The sequence below is a fragment of the Podarcis gaigeae genome (genome assembly GCF_964106915.1).
Source record: "Podarcis gaigeae genome assembly, chromosome: 10".
In the NCBI taxonomy this organism is placed as follows: domain Eukaryota; kingdom Metazoa; phylum Chordata; class Lepidosauria; order Squamata; family Lacertidae; genus Podarcis; species Podarcis gaigeae.
The window spans coordinates 48,475,610-48,495,586 of record NC_139686.1 but is presented as its reverse complement, the minus strand read 5'-3'; the positions used below and the strand labels follow the sequence as shown (position 1 = coordinate 48,495,586).

At 42.4% G+C, this 19,977-nt stretch overlaps 1 protein-coding gene and 1 long non-coding RNA gene across 4 annotated transcripts in view; one reads left to right on the top strand and one right to left on the bottom strand.

Moving 5' to 3' along the window:
* The first annotated feature begins 41 nt into the window (after nt 1–41).
* Nucleotides 42–18,564, top strand: LOC310825658. Of its 2 annotated transcripts, none has more exons than XR_014555395.1 (2): nt 42–481; nt 18,047–18,564. It is a non-coding gene; the product is annotated as an uncharacterized lncRNA (long non-coding RNA). The 2 variants fall into 2 exon arrangements; XR_014555396.1 differs by lacking the exon at nt 42–481 and adding an exon at nt 756–1,287.
* Nucleotides 15,768–19,977, bottom strand: part of SLC38A1 (solute carrier family 38 member 1) — a 41,570-nt gene continuing 37,360 nt past the window's right edge. For both annotated transcript variants that reach the window (XM_083699346.1, XM_083699347.1), the window contains one exon: nt 15,768–19,975. In XM_083699346.1, the coding sequence (XP_083555472.1) occupies nt 19,874–19,975 (102 nt within the window). In that variant the 3' untranslated portion in view covers nt 15,768–19,873. The remainder of the gene's footprint in view (nt 19,976–19,977) is intronic.

Genomic DNA, 19,977 nt, shown 5'->3' with positions numbered 1-19,977 from the left:
CCGAATTAGAGATTTAGTTGAATCGTTTGGGGAAGCGGGCGCTAATCAGAGAGAGAGAGATTTATGGACTAGTATAACAGAGTTCTTGCTCCGTGGTGTTGCCTGCGCAGGTGACTTTATTTTTTTAAAGTTGCATTGTAGGCTGTTGATGCACGTGGAGGCCTCTTGAAGGATTTGACAGCCCTCCCCTCCCACCCTGCTCAACAACAACAACAACATATGTGGTTTTGGCTCCGTGGCGGTTGTGGCCGTTAACCGTGAGAAACGGGCTCACGCGAGACAGTTCACGTGACCGGGACACGTTACGGCGCCACCTCACGCGCGTCCATTCGGAAACAAGCCCCCTGAGGGGGATGGCTCACCCCCAGATTGTTGTGGGACTCTAGCTGCCATCAGCCTCCAGCAAAGGAGCCCACTCCTAGGGGCCGAGGTCCCTTCACCTCCCCACCAACATATTTGAGACGGCTGTCCCCCTCCCCAGGTGATAAGTAAAGGTAAAGGGACCCCTGACCATTAGGTCCAGTCGTGACCGACTGGGGTTGCGGCGCTCACTTTATTGGCGGAGGGAGACGGCGTACAGCTTCCGGGTCTTGTGGCCAGCATAACTAAGCCGCTTCTGGTGAACCAGAGCAGCGCACGGAAACGCCGTCTACCTTCCCGCAGGAGCGCTACCTATTTATCTACTTGCACTTTTGAGGTGCTTTCGAACTGCTGGGTTGGCAGGAGCAGGGACCGAGCAACAGGAGCTCACCTCGTCAAGGGGATTCGAACCACCGACCTTCTGATCGGCAAGTCCTAGGCTCTGTGGTTTAACCCACAGCGCCACCCGCGTCCAGATGATAAATATTGCCATTCAAAAAGTGTGTGGGTGACCAGGTTTATTATGTGGGGCTGGGCTTACCTCCCCCCCCCCCCATTTTATTAAAGTTGGCACCCGAGGCAACCTCCACTGCGGTCACAGGTGATGGGAGTTTTAGTCCAAGGGCACCTGGTAGTTTACCCACCCACCCACAGGTATAGGATTGCAACCTTAAGAGGCTGCATGTCAAAACGTTCAACTTCCGGTTTGCTGTATTCTGAAGAGCAAAAAAGAGCAAAAAAGAGCAAAAAAGTTTACTTTTAACTATGGATCACTATATGATGAAAAAGAGGATGTGTCCTGGAAAAAGAGGGTGCACGGCAACCCTACATGACCTGCCCCTTAACTGGAATGGTGGGAGCAGCCCAATGGCAAAGTGCATGATTTGCATGCGGAAGGTCCCTGGCACCAGAACTTTAAAAGATCAGGTATATATTTTTATTTATTACATTTTTATACCACCCTTCATCGGTAGATCTCACGGCGGTTCACAGCATAAAAATACAGGAGGTGAGGTGACGTATCTGCCCAGGTTTCTAGACTGAGAGCCAAAGCTTGCCCAGGCAAAGACGTAATCCATGGGTAGGTAAACTAAGGCCCAAGGGCCGGATCCGGCCCAATCGCTTTCTAAATTCGCCCCGCGGACGGTCCGGGAATCGGTGTGTTTTTACATGAGTAGAATGTGTGCTTTTATCTAAAATGCATCTCTGGTTTATTTGTGGGGCATAGGAATTCATTTGTTTTTTTCTCTCCAAAATATAGTCCAGCCTCCCACAAGGTCTGAAGAAGAGTTTGGATTTGATATCCCACTTTTATCACTACCTGAAGGAGTCTCAAAGCGGCTAACATTCTCCTTTCCCTTCCTCCCCCACAACAAACACTCTGTAAGGTGAGTGGGGCTGAGAGACTTCAGAGAAGTGTGACTGGCCCAAAGCCACCCAGCAGCCGCATGTGGAGGAGCGGAGACACGAACCCGGTTCACCAGTTTATGAGTCTACCACTCTTAACCACTACACCATACACCGGACCCCTGCTGAAAAAGTTTGCTGGCCACTGACGTAATCCATGCCTACCATAGATATATGTAATCCGGGTGTGAGGACTTCGGTTCTCACACTGGCTGCTGAGGAAGCCAGATTAGCATTGCCACCTGCATGCAGCTGTACAGGATAAGATAGTGAGATTCTGATTGGTGCAAGGTCATCCAAGGAACTTCACAGCTGAGCTAAAGGATCCGAACCTGCATTTGCAAAACCTAATGCCCTCTGGTAGCCAATAAACCCTTGGGGGACCTTGCTTACAAGCTCGCAGTGCCCTCTGTTTCCCCATCCCTTGTCATCACAGAGCCCTCTGCCCCCTTGCTGTTGTCCCAGCCTGCTGTTGTCCCAGCCTTACAACCTGGGCCTGCCTTTGCACGCATACTTCCACACAGAGTCCCACATGTTCTAAGCCACCTCCTGCCACTGTGTTCCCAACTCCACTGGCTGTGGATTCCCACTGGATTTCTATTTGCTTTCTTATCCTAGGTCACTCAGTTTTTGCTACTTTGCTAGTAGTCTTGTGCTGAGCTGCCCTCCTTGCCCTCAGGCTTGAGTGCTCCCTCTCTCCTGCTCTTTTGTGCTCTGCTGGGGTTCTCTTTGTCTTGCAGGGGCTGCCTGAGTTTGGAGTCCCCTTGCTCTGGTCTGGCTTGACTGCACTTCCCATCCTCCTGGGTGATGTGATCCTGCAGCGGGGGCTGCTCCTGCCAGGCCTGTGAGACTCTGCAACAAGAGTGCTGCAGGGTGACTCCTAGTGGCGTCAGACTGTATTCCCTGTCTCTCACCTTGCCAAAGCATGGCACAAGTTCCCCAGCCCTGCAGCAGAGGGTGCAGGCAGGGAGCCAGGAGTGAAGGTTGTGAGAAGTGATTTCCAGGTGTTGGCATGGCAAGCCAGCATAGTTCTCCCTCTCCACCAGGAGAGAAGAGACGGAGCATGTCCACACATATGCTTGGGGCCTGCAAGTGTTCAGCATCCATTGCTTGAAGCCTGGGTGACCGCTTGGGAGTGAAGCTTGGGAAGGAAATGTCAGCAATAGCAGTGTTTGTTCCTGTGCTGAAGAAACAAACTTGCTCAAAAGCTGGTATTTTTTCCACCAAGTGCCCCGTGTTCATGCCCTTCCACAATAGTGCCCCCTCCTGGTGCTCAAAGTCCCCATAAGAAGTGTGTGTGGCATAGTTCCATGCCACGAGAGGCATCATGTGATTTGTGGCTGGTGCATTTGGGTTGATATCCTGCCAGTGCCATCTGTTGATTGGCCATGGGGCTCTGCTGCATATGGAGAGGAGCATGGGTGTGACTAGCAAGTGGGATGGGCCCCCAATTTTCTCACAGCCCTAGTCTATTGTTTCCTATGAAATGGGGCCCTGTGCACCATGTCTTTTGATGGTCTTCAGCTGCTGCATTGGGGCCCATAAGTGGGTCATGACCTGATTCAATGTGGGTCACAACAGGAGCGCTATCAACATCCAGCTATATGGTTAAATGTTAAGAAATGGGTGTCCAAATACATGTTTGGGTTAAAATGGGTTGTGGGTCTGAAAAGATTGAAGATCATATATATATGTGGTCTGAAGAAGGTTTGGATGTGGTAGATTGCTGGCTTCCCAGTATGTCCTGTCCCCATCCCAGGTCATCCCTTTTTTGGGATGTGGCAGGTGTGGCTCTTATGCACCAGCCTGTCTGTGCACAGGTGGATGGACTTCTGTTGATGGCAGAGGGGGATTTCTGAATGAGCTCCCCTCTTCTAGGGTGGGACCTGTGGCACCAAGTCCTAAACTCCTTCAGCCCAGCTGATAGGGAGTTTGGATTGCACCAAAACCAACAATGAAATTAAATGGCAAACTATGGAGTGATTTTTGAGAAGACTTCCCATTTAATAAGTCTCTCTAATCTCAGGAGATAGCAGGTTTCTATTTCTATTGGGGGGGGGTCAGAATCTGTGGTGTCACTGGATAAATTGTATAGGTTTTCATGGATGTTAATAACTGCTGCTCAGTGGTGCTGGATACATATAGCTGTGAAGGCTTGAGGACAAAAGCACACTCTTATTATTAACAAGCATGAATAATAGCTGTGAAGAAAAAGCTTTCCTGTGTTTAGGACAACAAGGAAACAGGATGTGAAATAATTATCTATGATTTATGTTATATTTATAAACTTGTGGAGGGGGGATGAGATAGTGTTAACTCCTCGGGAGACATTAGTCTCCCAACAAGAATGCAGATTGTCATTCAGGCACTAATCTGTGTCATGTTATTTGTACTGATTGTGCTGTCTCCTTGGGAATAGATGTCCTTGCCCTTCACGCCTTATATAAAATTGTTGTCCACTCAAAACACTTAAGATAAGGAGAATTATAACTGAGCAACCCTATATTCCAATGACAGAGTGTGTTTATATGAAGCGTAAGGACATATTCACCCATATCTTATGTCCACTCAGCCCAGGAAGGAAGGGGGAAACACAGTGTCCTGAAAATCTCAAAACACAAGAATGTATTATTTGGTTTGTTGGTTTATTTGTTTTATTATTACATTTATATTCCACCCATAGCTGTCAACTTTTCCCTTTTTTAAAGGGAAATCCCCTTATTCCGAATAGGATTCCTTACAAGAAAAGGGAAAAGTTGACAGCTATGATCCCACCTTTCACCCAAAGAGCTCAAAGTGGCGTACATGGTTCTCTGTCTTCCTGTTTTATCCTCACAACCCTGAAAGGTATGTTAGGCTAAGAGACTGTGACTGGCCCAAGGCTGCATGTTTGAGTGAGGATTGGAATGCTAGCATCTCCCAAGTCTCAATGCTACACCACACTGGCAACACACCACAAATGGCAATCATGTGTCTGGCATCCATGGAAGCAAATTAAAGATGTACGACGCAAAGGAAAAATGAGAGTGGCAGGAAGTGCAAAAGGGAAGAGGAAATGTCTGTGACATAACATTAATTTTCCAAATGGTAAAATAATTCTAAGTATTAAAGTTGTGTTAATTAGCTTCATCTCAGTGTAATCTGAAAATCTCACAGTCAAATATACCAATCCTAGATAAAGTTTAAGGATTTAGATTTGGTGGACAGAGTGCCTGAAGAACTATGGATGGAGGCTCGTAACATTATACAGGAGGCAGCAACTAAAACCATCCCAATGAAAAGGAAATGCAAAAAAGCTGTCCAACGAGGCCCTACAAATAGCGGGGGAGAGAAGGCAAGCAAAATGCGAGGGAGATTAAATGAGCAATGCAAAGAAATAGAGGAAAACAATAGAATGGGAAGAACCCAGAGATCTGTTCAAGAAAATTGGGGATATGAAAGGAACATTTCGTACAAAGATTACCATAATAAAAGACAAAAGTGGAAAGGACCTAACAGAAGCAGAAGACATCAAGAAGAGGTGGCAAGAATACACAGAGGAATTATACCAGAAAGAAATGGATGTCTCGTACACCCCAGGTAGTGTGGTTCCTGACCTTGAGCCAGACATCCTGGAGAGTGAAGTCAAATGGGCCTTAGAAAGCACTGCTAATAACAAGGCCAGTGGAAGTGATGACATTCCAGCTGTGAACTATTTAAAATTTTAAACGATGATGCTGTCAAGGTGCTACACTCAATATGCCAGCAAATCTGGAATACTCAGCAGTGGCCAGAGGATTGGAGAAGATCAGTCTACATCCCAATCCCAAAGAAGGGCAGTGCCAAAGAATGCTCCAACTACCGCACAATTGCACTCATTTCACATGCTAGCAAGGTTATGCTTAAAATTCTACAAGGCAGGCTTAAGCAGTATGTGGACCGAGAACTCCCAGAAGTGCAAGCTGGATTTTGAAGGGGCAGAGGAACCAGAGACCAAATTGCAAACATGCGCTGGATTATGGAGAAAGCTAGAGAGTTCCAGAAATACATCTACTTCTGCTTCATTGACTATGCAAAAGCCTTTGAGTGTGTCGACCACAGCAAACTATGGCAAGTTCTTAAAGAAATGGGAGTGCCTGATCACCTCATCTATCTCCTGAGAAATCTCTATGTGGGACAAGAAGCTACAGTTAGAACTGGATATGGAACAACTGATTGGTTCAAAATTGGGAAAGGAGTACGGCAAGGCTGTATATTGTATCCCCGGTTATTTAACTTATATGCAGAATTCATCATGTGAAAGGCTGGACTGAATGAATCCCAAGCCGGAATTAAGATTGCCGGAAGAAATATCAACAACCTCAGATATGCAGATGACACAACCTTGATGGCAGAAAGTGAGGAGGAATTAAAGAACCTTTTAATGAGGGTGAAAGAGGAGAGCGCAAAATATGGTCTGAAACTCAACATCAAAAAAACAAAGATCATGGCCCCTGGTCCCATCACCTCCTGGCAAATAGAAGGGGAAGAAATGGAGGCAGTGAGAGATTTTACTTTTTTGGGCTCCATGATCACTGCAGATGGTGACAGCAGTCACGAAATTAAAAGAGGCCTGCTCCTTGGGAGAAAGGCGATGGCAAACCTAGACAGCATCTTAAAAAGCAGAGACATCACCTTGCCAACAAAGGTCCGTATAGTTAAAGCCATGGTTTTCCCAGTAGTGATGTATGGAAGTGAGAGCTGGACCATAAAGAAGGCTGATCACCGAAGAATTGATGCTTTTGAATTATGGTGCTGGAGGAGACTCTTGAGAGTCTCATGGACTGCAAGAAGATCAAACGTATCCATTCTTAAGGAAATCAGCCCTGAGTGCTCACTGGAAGGACAGATCGTGAAGCTGAGGCTCTAATACTTTGGCCACCTCATGAGAAGAGAAGACTCCCTGGAAAAGACCCTAATGTTGGGAAAGATGGAGGGCACAAGGAGAAGAGGGCGACAGAGGACAAGATGGTTGGACAGTGTTCTCAAAGCTACAAACATGAGCCTGACCAAACTGCGGGAGGCGGTGGAAGACAGGAGTGCATGGCGTGCTCTGGTCCATGGGGTCACGAAGAGTCGGACACGACTAAACGACTAAACAACAACAAACAACAAGATAAAGTTGAGACAATGAAAATGAAAATAAAATGTCTGTGTATGCTACACACTGGAAAATTTTCTGGCTCCACTGGGATAAAAGAAACATTCAGTACTTTGCTAGTTGGATATATATCCTTATTTTATTGTGGTCTCTTGTTCAGTGAAATTTCTTATGTGATTTTCACACTGTAGAATCCTGAAGCTCTGTTGCAGAAATGCTGCCACAAGATGGCAGTACATCACACCATTAATAAGATATTTTGTATGGGGTTCTCTCTTACAAACCTGTCAACTGTGAATGACAAACATATTTAAAATTGAGTGAGAGCGTAAGTTTGTGGGTCATAAAATCTTCTTGGCATGGGTTGGACCAACTCATGTGCCAAAACAGTGTCACAAAATATGATACTGCTCCATAGAAAGAGGGTTATTCTTGTTTGCAGTCAGAGATGCTACGTGTTTAGAAATGGGCTGTAATCAATGTAAGCCAGTTAATGAAACTATTTAGCCAAATTCTGCATTTAAAAGCCAAGGGGAAAACCTAGCCAAAGATTTCAGCAGGCATCAAAAATAGTACAACTAAGCTGCCTGCCTAATATTAATAGACTTATTATCTAAGCTCACTGTAACTGCAGAGATTCTTCACACCTTTCTGAAGCTCCAAAATGAGCACAGCCAGAAATTAAATTGATTACTATTTAATGACACAATGCACATCTGTGTATTATATCAGGGCTATTTCTTTAAATTCTACCATATCCTGCTTACTTTAGCTGCTTCCTTTCTGGCATGTCTATGTGTGCATTGTTACAGATATAAAGACTGCTATATTATTTCACACCGGGGCCACCATTTGAGTGAAAAGCTATGCAGTGTAACTATATATATATCTAAAAGAGGCAAATCAAGTGATAACTAGCATGACTTCATTTTCCATTGAATGGCAATGTTATTTGGGATGGGGGGGGGGAGACACAAGAGGGTTGGTTAGTGCAGATTCATACAACTTCTTTCACACAACCACAAAATTGCCACTGAGAGAGGGGAATTCTACCTAAGGGGTTAAACATACACAGACCCCACAGACTTTGGATGCAAGGATGTATTTAAGGTTGTGTATAATTCCCCCTTATGACTGCTTAATGTGTGTGTTTATGCTGGAGGCGAGGTTTGGATTAAGGAATCTCATTGCCCACAGACAGCATGCTGAACCATTTCTACAAGTAGTCAGATTGTAGCAGCGTCAGGTTGCTACATCACTTTCTCTGGAGCTCTTATTAGATTAATTGTAAAACAGGAAGTGGAACTCAGATCAGTCATGAAACAACTTTAAATGGGTTTGGTCCTATTTTCTGATTAATTGTCATGGATCTAACGGAACCTCTAATCTACCATGTAGCTTCTTATTTACATTTCCCCAAGATAACCTTTGTTTGGCTGATGTGAAAAGAAAGCTTTTCTTTTTGAAAAAATGCCAAGGAGGATGTTGCAATAAAGAAAATAATGTTTCCCACTTATGTCAATATCTCTGGATCTTATTGCATCAGATGGGAACATTTTGGATTATCTTCTTGCATAAAGATCATGGCCCTATGGCATGGGTAGGCAATCTAATGCCCGGGAGTCGGATCCAGCCCAATCGCCTTCTAAATTCGACCCACGGACGGTCCGGGAATCGGTGTGTTTTTACATGAGTAGAATGTGTCCTTTTATTTAAAATGCATCTATGGGTTATTTGTGGGGCCTGCCTGGTGTTTTTACATGAGTAGAATGTGTGCTTTTATTTAACATGCATCTCTGGGTTATTTGTGGGGCATAGGAATTTGTTCACACACACCCCAAATACAGTCCGGCCCCCCACAAGGGCTGAGGGGCAGTGGACCAGCCCTCTGCTGAAAACGTTTGCTGACCCCTGCTATGGTGTCAATGCCAGAAGCATGCCAGTTAATTGCTCACTGAGATCAAAGTCCAACAACAATCAGTTTATCATGTTTCCTGAGAATATTGCTTATTAATTTAAATGAGAGCTGCTGGAAGGTTATCCAAAGAAAATAAACTGCTCCTACTAGTTTGAATGCAGTGTATTCCTATACATATCTACTCAGAAGTTAGACCCAGTGAGTTCAATGGGACGTACTCCCAGATACAGCTGTATAGGATTGTAGCCTAAGGGCCCTCCCAGACAGCATTTTTATTGCTTTTGGTGCTACTGGACAGTGCCAGTAAGCTATAGTAAGTTACAGATTATGAGGGGCCCCTAAGTAAAACAATTTTCTAAATCAATTTTTACATAATTACTTAAAAATAAAGGAAACAAGGAAAACAGGCTTTAAATCAGACATGATCATTCTGAGATGATAAAAAATATACAGTACTTAATGGCTACACAATTGTTACAGTGTGGTCATATATCTGCAAAGAAATAACTATAATTTGTATCAACATTTCATTAGGCCTGTCCATAAGCTTCCAAACATCACTGGTGGGAAGTGAGACCCAGTTCTGGTCGAGTGCAGATTACACATTGTTTGTTGCAAAATATATGTTTTAGCTAGATGATTAGTTTTTAGTTGCATCCTTGCCTACATACCAGTATATATTTGCATATAAAATGTTTTTTCCTATTTTCATTGTCCTTTCTGATATATATATATATATATATATGTATGTATGTAGTTGGACGCACCATTCCTCCTGTTTGACCAAACCAGCACTGATGAAACAGCAGACTATGTGATATTTAACATGTCTGGATTTCTTGGCTCAGTTCTTTAATAAGATGTAACAACAAAGTTCTGCACAACACATTTATACAGTAGAGTGATGTGACCAGAATGCTGTTAAATAACTTTGGAGAGCAAGTATTAGAAATGTTTGACATATTCCGTCCCTTCCTTTGGCATAGGGCAAGTTTGTTCTTCTAGAGAAGTGAACATTTCCTACCTGGAGTTCATGTTGCAGTTTACTCATTGCAATTAAAGGATGTAGTTTGACGTATGTAATGACGCCTGTTCAGTTACCCCAAAGATATCAATATACACAACATAATTTGTCTCTAGGAAGAGAGCAAACAATACTCAAGTTCTTATCTAATACTGTTACAACTGAAAAGCTATTGCAGCTGCTTTTTTTAGAAACCGCAACTCACGGGGGGGAAAGTAATGAACCATTGGGAAAATAAATATAACAACACTAGAATTCAGATATCCTTAGTCACACATGAGGAAATTGTTGGGCTACTAAAAGAGAAACCGAGTTAGTGATTGTTCCATGATGCTTAAGGCTAGAACTCAATGTAATGATATATTTGTCTATATCAGGCTTCCACCATCTAGTGCCTTTCAGGTGCTTCAAGACTAAAACTCTAACCAACCTTGACCATTGGCCATTATGGCTGGAGAAGATGGGAGTCCTAGATCCAAACATCTGAAGGACACTGGGTTGAGTAAGGCTGATCTGTAGAGCAAAAAATGTATGGAAAAACTTAGCTAGCCACAGATTTTGGTAGCATAAAGTATGGTCCTATCTGTTCACCATCAGCAGCCGAGATTTGTTTCCATGGAAGCAAAGTTATTTCCCTGCACTCAATCAGACATAGAACAGCAGCTCTTGCAGTCAAAATAGCTTTGCAGACAAATAAACGAACTTCGTTAACTTTGCCGGAATAACCATTTAGACATTTCACCAGAATAAAGTCTCAGCCTCATGAGGCCTAAGATGCTACCTAAGATGATGTTATTATTTTTTATATGCATTTTTTATGTTTGCTGCTCACTGTGGGCTATGTTCAGAGAGGCACAATACAAATGATTTTATAAAATGAAAAGCAACAAAGAAGAAAATTCTGCCTTTATAGGCTTAGAGGAAGCATAGAGCCTCATGACTTACTAAGTAAGGGGAGAAAATCCATTTTAAGACTTGCAAAGTCTAATTAAAGATTGGCATTGGATGGGAGAATGCTTTTCGTTACACTCTTGCGGTGAAGAAAACTAGAAGACAAATGTGAATTTTGCGTCATTGAAACACAGCCTCAATGAAAGCAGAAGTCCATGAAAAATAGGTCATTGCTCCAGTGAATCATCTCTGCTAACCTAAGCCATCCACAATGTACTAATTAGAATAGATGAGGTAATCAGCACTCCACCCAATCAAAGTAAACAACAACAAAAATGGCTGGAAGGGGGAAATTAATCAAAGTGGGTATCATGCATTTCAGCAGTCTACTTTGAAAAGTCTTGGTTAAAGAAAGCTTTGAAAGGCTGCATTTGTGAAGGGGTGGAAGAAACCAGTTCTTTACGGTTATTGCACATCACCAATGAACTTTCACAAACAAGAATAAATGCAAGGAGTTCTACCTCAGCACAATTCAAACCACATATTCAGAAGTAAGTCTGACTACATTTCATGGGACTTTCTCCCAGGAGTTAAGACTATAGCTTCAGTGATAAAATTAAACATGTTTGAAAAGATTGGTCCATTAATATGTCCATTTGTCCACATATTTACCTTAAAATTGTCCTTTGGATCAGAATTATGGCTTCAGAGCTATGGGAATATGCCTAGATATTCCCAGTAGAAAATTCATTGTTCAGCCCCATTACCTTCTTGGAACTGTCAATCATAATCTGAGAATCTTTAGGAAGCTGACAGACTTGCCTCTTGAGGCTGACATGGAACTAGATAAGGCTTTTCCTATATGAAGATACCCTTTCTTTAAGGGGAAGGGCAACAGATCAGAAGGTCCTAGTTTCAATCCTTTCAGGTAGGACTGGGAGAAAATCTGTCTAAAATCCTGGAGAGCTGTTGCCAGTCAGAGGGCCACCAGCAAGCTCCTTTAAGCTGTAATCCTGTACACCAGGGGTAGGGAACCTGTGGTTTTCTGAATATTGTTGGACTTCCAATTTCCATCAGGCTCTGCCAGCATAACCAAGAGTCAGAGATAAGAGGAGCTGTAGCCTAACAAAATCCACAGAGCCATGGTTTAGCACATTCACCAGAGAACAAGCCCCATTGAACTAAATGGGATGTACTTATGCATGGATATGTTTAGGATCATGCTGTTAGTGACTGTTTTTAAGCAATGGGGAGCGGAGGTGGGGTATGTTTTGGTTAAAACTGATGGGAGCAGGGCTGAGGAGAGTTGGAGGATTTAATTATCTACCTTTCTCCCACAATTAAAACTGTTCATTGTTTGCAAGCGTATGCAACCACTGGGCACCTTTGAATATCTAAATAACTTGTGCACCAACACTGACATGTCAATGATCTTGTGTATCAGTTTTCTCTTATTATCGTCATTTTTGTAGGTGCAGTGAGTCCTATTGGTAGTACTACTGGTGGCAGTGCCACTGGATGGAGGGAGGAGAGGCAGGCAGGCAGGCAGGACCTACTAGACAGCCTGGGACTCAGTAGCTGCCCAAATATGATGCCAGGCCAGCTAAAATGAAGGCTGAAGTTTCAGAATAGCAAACCTGATCAAATATTCCCAGAGGAGGAGCCATAAAAGCTTCAGTTGAGCAGACAGCAATTCCTGTCATCTCAAACACCCCCTGGAATACAAAGACCTTAGTCACCATCCTAAAGGTTGCAGATGACCAGTTGTTGATCTGCCATCATACATCATATCCTTCCTGGATACCCGGTTTGTTATCCATTTCAGAGCTGGTTCAGGATGAAGGTTAAACTTGACAAAACTGTGCAGCATACATTTCCTGCATTTTCCCTCTTGACCAAGGCAGAGAACCATAGCAATACTGCTACTTCAGCTTCTCCAACTGAAGCGCTGTTTTGAAGCTAACGCTCTCGTTGGTCAACATGAGGGCAGTATCTGGGATGTGTCGAGTCACCTTGCTCCCTGCTTTTCATTAAAACAGCATTTCAGCAAAGCACTTTTGTGTACAGCTGTGTGAGTGAAGACCAGTTATTGTAGACCAGACTTCCACAACCTGTTGCCTTCTAGACATTTTGGACTACAACTCCCACTGGGTATGATGGGACTTGTAGTCCAAAATGTCTACAAGACAACAGGCTGCTACTACAAATGGTTGCACTTTTCTTTCAAGGACTAGGTGTTGTGTCCTCACTCCCATGTTGGGGAACACTAGGGCATTAACACCCAAGGTGTGGTTAATGGATCCAAATCTTCTCTTAAAATTAATGCATCTAATTGTTTCAGACCATACTTTTATATTTAAAAATTATACTGAAAACAGAAAATTCCAGAATTACATTGTTTTTATTTACACAGATCACCATTTACATGTATATCATTAAATATGAACAGCACAGATAACAATGACACAGAAGCCAGAGGAAAATGTTTCTAATAGTATTTTTTTAATAACCTGAGTGGACACCACTCAGCTTAAAACATAGTTTAGGACTTTAGAAAACTGGTTTAATGTAAACAATGTACATTCAGTTCTTAATGGGATATTTTTCACTTTTTAAACCAAATTTGTTGGATTATCTGCAGCACTAGAGAATAAACAATACAGTAATTTAAAAAGCAAGAGCTTACATACCCCCACCCCTACATTTGATATTTGTGCTCGTTGGAAAATTGTGCTGCTTCAGGCCCTGCCATTTCATATTCACAAAATAAGCCTGGTAAATGTATAACGATCCATTGGAAATCAGTAGGACAACACTGAAATACTGAATAACAAGGTACTCCAGCTTTGAAAATATGTTACGTAAGATATTTGTGACCACAATTTTAATTTACCGTATTTTCCGCTCTATAAGACGCACCAGACCACAAGATGCACCTAGTTTTTGGAGGAGGAAAACAAGAGAAAAAATATCCTGAATCTCAGAAGCCAGAACAGCAAGAGGGATCGCTGCACAGTGAAAGCAGCAATCTCCCACTTGCTGTTCTGGCTTCTGAGATAGCTGCGCAGCCTGCATTCGCTCCATAACACACACACACACATTTCCCCTTACTTTTTAGGAGGAAAAAAGAGAGTCTTATAGAGCAAAAAATACGGTAAATGAAGGACCAATTCACCTGGTAAGATTCATCGCTGTGCTGAGAGCACACAGTCAGCTTGCCACATAGCACAGTTCTACTTAAGGCCCGGCTTATGTCCCAGCAAAAAGACCGAACAAACAATCAATGCTGCTAGCAAAATGGCCTTCAGTGCTTCTTTAAACATGGTGCATAATTTCCTTGGGCTCTCATACAAAACTATCTTTGACAAAACTGATCCTACTTGTAGGCTGTGATTCAGAGCTTAAGAGGGCTATGGTATGTGTGCACACTCACAAACACAGGTCTATGGTGCTTTTTTGGGTGGACACAAGCGACAATAAAGAAATGCCACTCCCTGCCCCCTGCAGCTCATTTGCCCTCAAAATAGTGTACTGAACCCAGTGCCAGATTAATAAGCAGTGTTGACATTGCACTGTATTTTTCGCTCTATAAGACGCACCAGACCACAAGACGCACCTAGTTTTTGGAGAAGGAAAACAAGAAAAAAAAAATCTGAATCCCAGAAGCCAAAACAGCAAGAGGGATCGCTACGCAGTGAAAGCAACAATCCCTCTTGCTGTTCTGGCTTCTGGGATAGCTGCGCAGCCTGCACTCGCTCCATAAGATGCACACACATTTCCCCTTACTTTTTAGGAGGGAAAAAGTGAGTCTTATAGAGCAAAAAAAAAACCAGTATATAAAATCGCCTGCTCTGTACAGGGGCTGCTTTCACACCCGCCTACCCACCCCGCTACTTCTTATGGTGTCTTTAGAATTTCATCATTTGAGGATCCTTTAGTATTCCAGCTTAGTGGTTGCACTGTTGGCCACAAATCACTACGCAACATGGAAGTTTTTCCATTTGCATCCGTTGCTGTTAATATCCTTTATTTGTTTCTTATACAAGAGCATTTAAAATGGGAGTCAACAGCAGAACTTGATGGATTCCACTCAAGCATCCTGATTTGAAGATCTATTGTGGTTGAGTCTGCAAGCAGCCCCCCTTCCCAATGTATAGCTAAAGTGTCTAGTGGGGACTGGAAATGTTGTATGTAGGAGATGGATGAACCATAAGCGCACTGGTGGACCGCATGCATATTGCTTCAGGTTCACTTCTAATTGAAGGATCTCAAGCAGCAGAGGAAAACCTCTTCCTTGTACTTTGTGGAACGGCTGCCAGTTTGGAGCAGACAGAAATGGGTAAACATGGGCCAATGGTTTGAGCCAATATAAGGTAGTTTCTTTTTTTATGGACACATCCAAGCACACATGAAGCTCTGTATCACAGCACAGATTCATAGAAGGTTAGAGGGCACTGCAAAAGGATTACATTTTACTCCCAGATAACAAAGAGAAATATATGGCAGATAGTATGGCAGTTCATTGAGTTGTGCTCTTAGAAATGTGTTACAGTAAACAATACCATTATATAAGCTTAGGATTTGCTTTAGGCAACTTCATTACATGGTAGAATAGAACTGGACAGAGTAAAAGTGGGAGAGGACAAATTCAGTGAAGTCGAGAGCTAAGGCTTTGATGCTACTATTCAGATTTGGCTACAAACACGTTTTTTGTTTTTTAAATAACTCTTATGGACAGACTACCTCAGCACTTTCATTTTACGGAATACACAACTGCAAAAATAGAAGCATCCTATTTATTTACAATATATATATATACATACACAAATGAAACGTTTCCTACAATACAACACAACTGCATAGATTCTTTTTGTTGCTGCTGCTGTTTTTAAAAAATCAGACTTAGGGGATATATGTACAGCATGTGAGTATCAAGGTCCTGCCAGCCCTGTGTTTGACAAAGGCATTCAATGTTATCATCACATTTGATAACAGAAGGCCTTACATTGAGAAACAATGGGCACATTCAGTTTTGTGTTTTTTTAAAAAACAAAAACAAAACAAAAGGAAATGCTTTCCTGATGCCAAGCACTCTCAGGAATGCTCACTTCCGAATAAAGAAAGATCCCTGGACAGAGGAGATCTGAGAGTTTTTATAAAAACCCACCTAAGCCAGTACATTCTACTGTGATATTGTCCAAAGTTCAGAAAGAAGTTTGTGGAACTGGAGTGGGGGACCAAGGAAAAGCACATGCAATATCCTTGTCTGTATTTCATCCGGATTGTATTTGGTTTTCAAGCAATAGTGCAACGTCATATGCAATGCAACTGGGAGCAAGTTTTGCTACCCATTGCTTTTCCCCTCCCTTTCTCTCCCCAACCCCAGGGACAAATTATTGTGATGGGGAAACATGACATTCCTGCAACAGACATACTGCCGGGGATGAGGGGAGGTATTTGGATCCTCTACAGCAATTGCACATGTACTGTGCTTTATCAGCTATGGTTGGAAAAGACCTTTATAGCCAGCTATTAAGCTCCTGCTAAATCAGTCCAATGTCCCACCTAGTCTAGCATCCTGTTTGCCATTAGAGGCCTTCAGGAGATACCCAGCAGGTACTGAAGGGTACCAGCTCTCTCTTGCCCTTCAATGATTTACATTCCCTGTCTTGGAACATGGAGCTTCTGCTTTGTAATCATGGCTAGCTGCTGTAGATAGACTTACGTTCCATGATTCCCCCGCCCCATCCCCTTTTAAAACAATTCAAGTTAATAAAAACAGAGCTCCTAGTCAATATCAACATGCACAAAAGAAGGATAGGGAAGGAGTAAATTGAGGCTGGTGTAGAAAACCAAAAAACTGGAACTGTGACCTAAAAAATCAATTATCCTATAGCTTTAATTAGAATTCTTCATCATCAAGATAGCCTGGGCAATGAATTAATGGCTTGGATGTTGTGGCTTTGCTTGAAATGTGCTACACCACTGCCAAAATTAGTTATTCCCAAACTGAGGGGAACTGACTATCATTTAATGTTGACAATGTTCCTGTGAATCTCATCTCAAGACCCTGAGAGTTACCCCATCCCTAACACCTTTTGTACTTATTATTCTCCATTATTCATCCATTTGGTAATTTATTTGCAAGCGTATCACAATATTACGGTGAATCCCAAGAGTCTCTAGGAATCACCAGGCCATTTTACATCAGCGCTTAAGACAAAAACAAAACCTAGTACACAGTTTCATGTGTCAGTTTGAACCCAACAGCAACTTGTTTTTTTGTACCATCCTTCAAAATAGTCTAATGGACAAAATGCTGGACTTGAATTGGAGACCTAAGTCCAAATCCTTGCTCAGCCATGAACAATTCATTCCCTCCCCTGGCCTCCACTCTGCAATAGGGAACTCTTAACTGACCTACTTCACAATGTGGTTTTGCAGATGAACAAGATACTATCTATAAAGCACTTTGCAGAAATGATAAATTATATCACATTCTAAAGTCCTACACATTCCGAAAAGAGGCAAAATATTTATAAAAGCAGTTATGAAATAGTACTATGAAATATGTACAGTTTATCATGAGTTTTGGTTTAAAAAATATACAGGTGGGCTGAATATCAGTAGGATAATTGTCCCAGAGCCTGAACTGGATAAAACAAACACTGATTGATCCAAAGGGTGGATAACTGTGATCCAGAAATTTTCATTGCAGAACACCTCAAATGCAATTATAATGATTTTATTTTGTTTTTTAAAGAAGAAATACAGGTGTCTATATTGGATAACAGGCACTGCAGTAACTCAGGGTACAACCAAGAGAGCACGCACACACACACAGGCATACATGTCATTGTTTTCTTTTTTAGTGGACCACAGATCCTTCTACTCAATAGAAGGCTAGTCTCTTGAGTTTTAGGAGCAGCTTAACAGGCAGTGTGGGGGTATCTGTGTATGCGGAAAGATCATCCTGTGACCCTTCAGACTGAAGACAGTTACAACTTTCTGTATTCTGTGGACAATGGCTGGAGAACAAAGTCTCCCCAGTTTCTCTGTCATGTTACATTTAATTGCTTGAGGTGATTTTCAAACTGTATTTCCTTGCAAGGCACTGAGATGGAACTTATTACTTCCTCAGCAGTTCTTTTACTATTTCTCAGCCTTGCTGGTACACTCTCCTTTTAGCTTTATGTTCTTGTGGGGTGGCTGGGTGTGTAGTGTGTAGAAAACTAAACATTTGAATTTACAAATATCACTATGGCACCAAGGAGATTTATCTGTCATACACTTCAATGACCCCTGAACCTGCTTGCTTTCATTTCAGTGCCTGAAAGCTTCAGTCCAAGTGATACTGTTATCAATGCAATCTAGAAAACGGGGCACAGCTTTTTGGAGAAATGCTCAAGAGCTTTTAAATCTACAAAGAGTTTAAGTTTAAAGATGAGACTGGGTCTGAAAAAGCCGAAGGCTGTTGATACAGATTCTAATTCCTATAGAGCCTGTCATCAGAACAGAGGCTGAATGAGGTTGGATACAGGTGATCAATTCCTGCACATCTTCACTTGATATGTGGTAAGAGTCTCCTTATCATTTGAAAGGACAACATGCATCATATATGCAAACCGCTAACTTTCCAGTTGGTAAATGGTTGCAAACATCCACTCTGTTTAAGCAGTGGCTTCTCACCCAACTCTTCTCCCTCGTCAGGCTGAGAGAGATTTCCCTGCCTCCACTGTAAGGTTCATGGGTGGGGGGGGGGATACAGCCAAGTGAACTTTATAACCCTGTGGAGCCTGGCTGCCTGCTACACTATAGCATACACACCCACCACACAAACTCAAATGCAAACCGGGAAATACACACGCAAGAATTTCTAACACAATACGCAAAAGCTACCAAGGACTGGCAGTTAAGATGTCTGTCTATGACCTCCACTGCAATCCTTCATAGTGTTCTGGTGATAGCTGGCTTCACCAACGGCATATTTCAGAGGGAACAGGGTCTGCTCTGTTCACCTGAAAGCTTGCCGTAGCTCTGCATGCTCACTTTTCAGTGGTCGGCCTGAGGTCCATTTCCTGAAGTTCCATCAGGGCTTTTATTTGTGGCATTGCTTTCAAATGATTGTCAGACCACTTATTTAGCTGAGACAAACACCCGTTCTGAGTCTGTTCATGTTCAGCTTCATAACCATTTGTGATTCAGAAGTGTATCCTGCTTTTAAACTCCTGGGCCAAAGCCTAGGCAAATCTTCCCTTCTTTTCTAGGACATCCTTCCAGCAGTTCACCAGACCAGACTGAGTGCTCCGCAGCTCCAGACTGAAATCAACAGTTCTATAATTGGCAGCAATCAACCTTATGAATTTATTCACATCTCCAGGGGACAACTATCTGAACACAAACCATTTCTTTAAAAATAAACCAAACATGCCTACATGGAACTCACAAACTGAGTGTGCAAAAGACAACTTCTGGTAGGTATGATCTACTAAGGCTTAATAGTGTACAGGCTTTGTTCACAGATACCAAAGACGCTATAGATTACGTACATATGTGGCCTAATGGTAGATTATCTATCCACTAAGCACACTGCTGGACAAGAACAATCAGATAGAGGTAAACTTATCTCCAGGAAGTGGGCTATAGTTTGATCAAGGCTGGTTAACTGATTGTAGTTGAAAACAAATTGATATATTAATTTGCAAGTATATAACCTCAATTATTTTAGTGTCAGTTACCACACACAGAACACCAGTGACCAATGGACAAATCTATGAGTATGCAAAATTGTACTGACCACCACCATAAACTTAAAACTGAACCAGTAGTTTGTGGGAACATGAAGGATAACATTTAAAATAAGGTAACATAAAATGATTGGGTTGTAGCCAATCTTTGTCCTATTCAGAGTAGACCAACTGAAATCAATGGGCATGACTAACTTGTATTCATTAATTTCAGTGAGACTACTCTTGAGTAATACTTAGTTGGCTGCAACCCACAGTAGAACATTGCATCCTACTGGTATTCCATTGTTTTGAGTTCATGAAGGATACTCACAAAGAGTGGATGGGCATATTAACAAAATGGGACAATAATGATTTTGGTGTGAGTAGCAAAATGGAAATGTATTCTTCTTAATGTCCCATTAACTTCAGTGGCCTTCAGCAGTGTCTCCTGAATGCACCCAGTCATAGATGACGAGAGGAATGCTCACCAGGGAAAACATTACTCCTAATGCCAAAAAGAGAGAGGCCT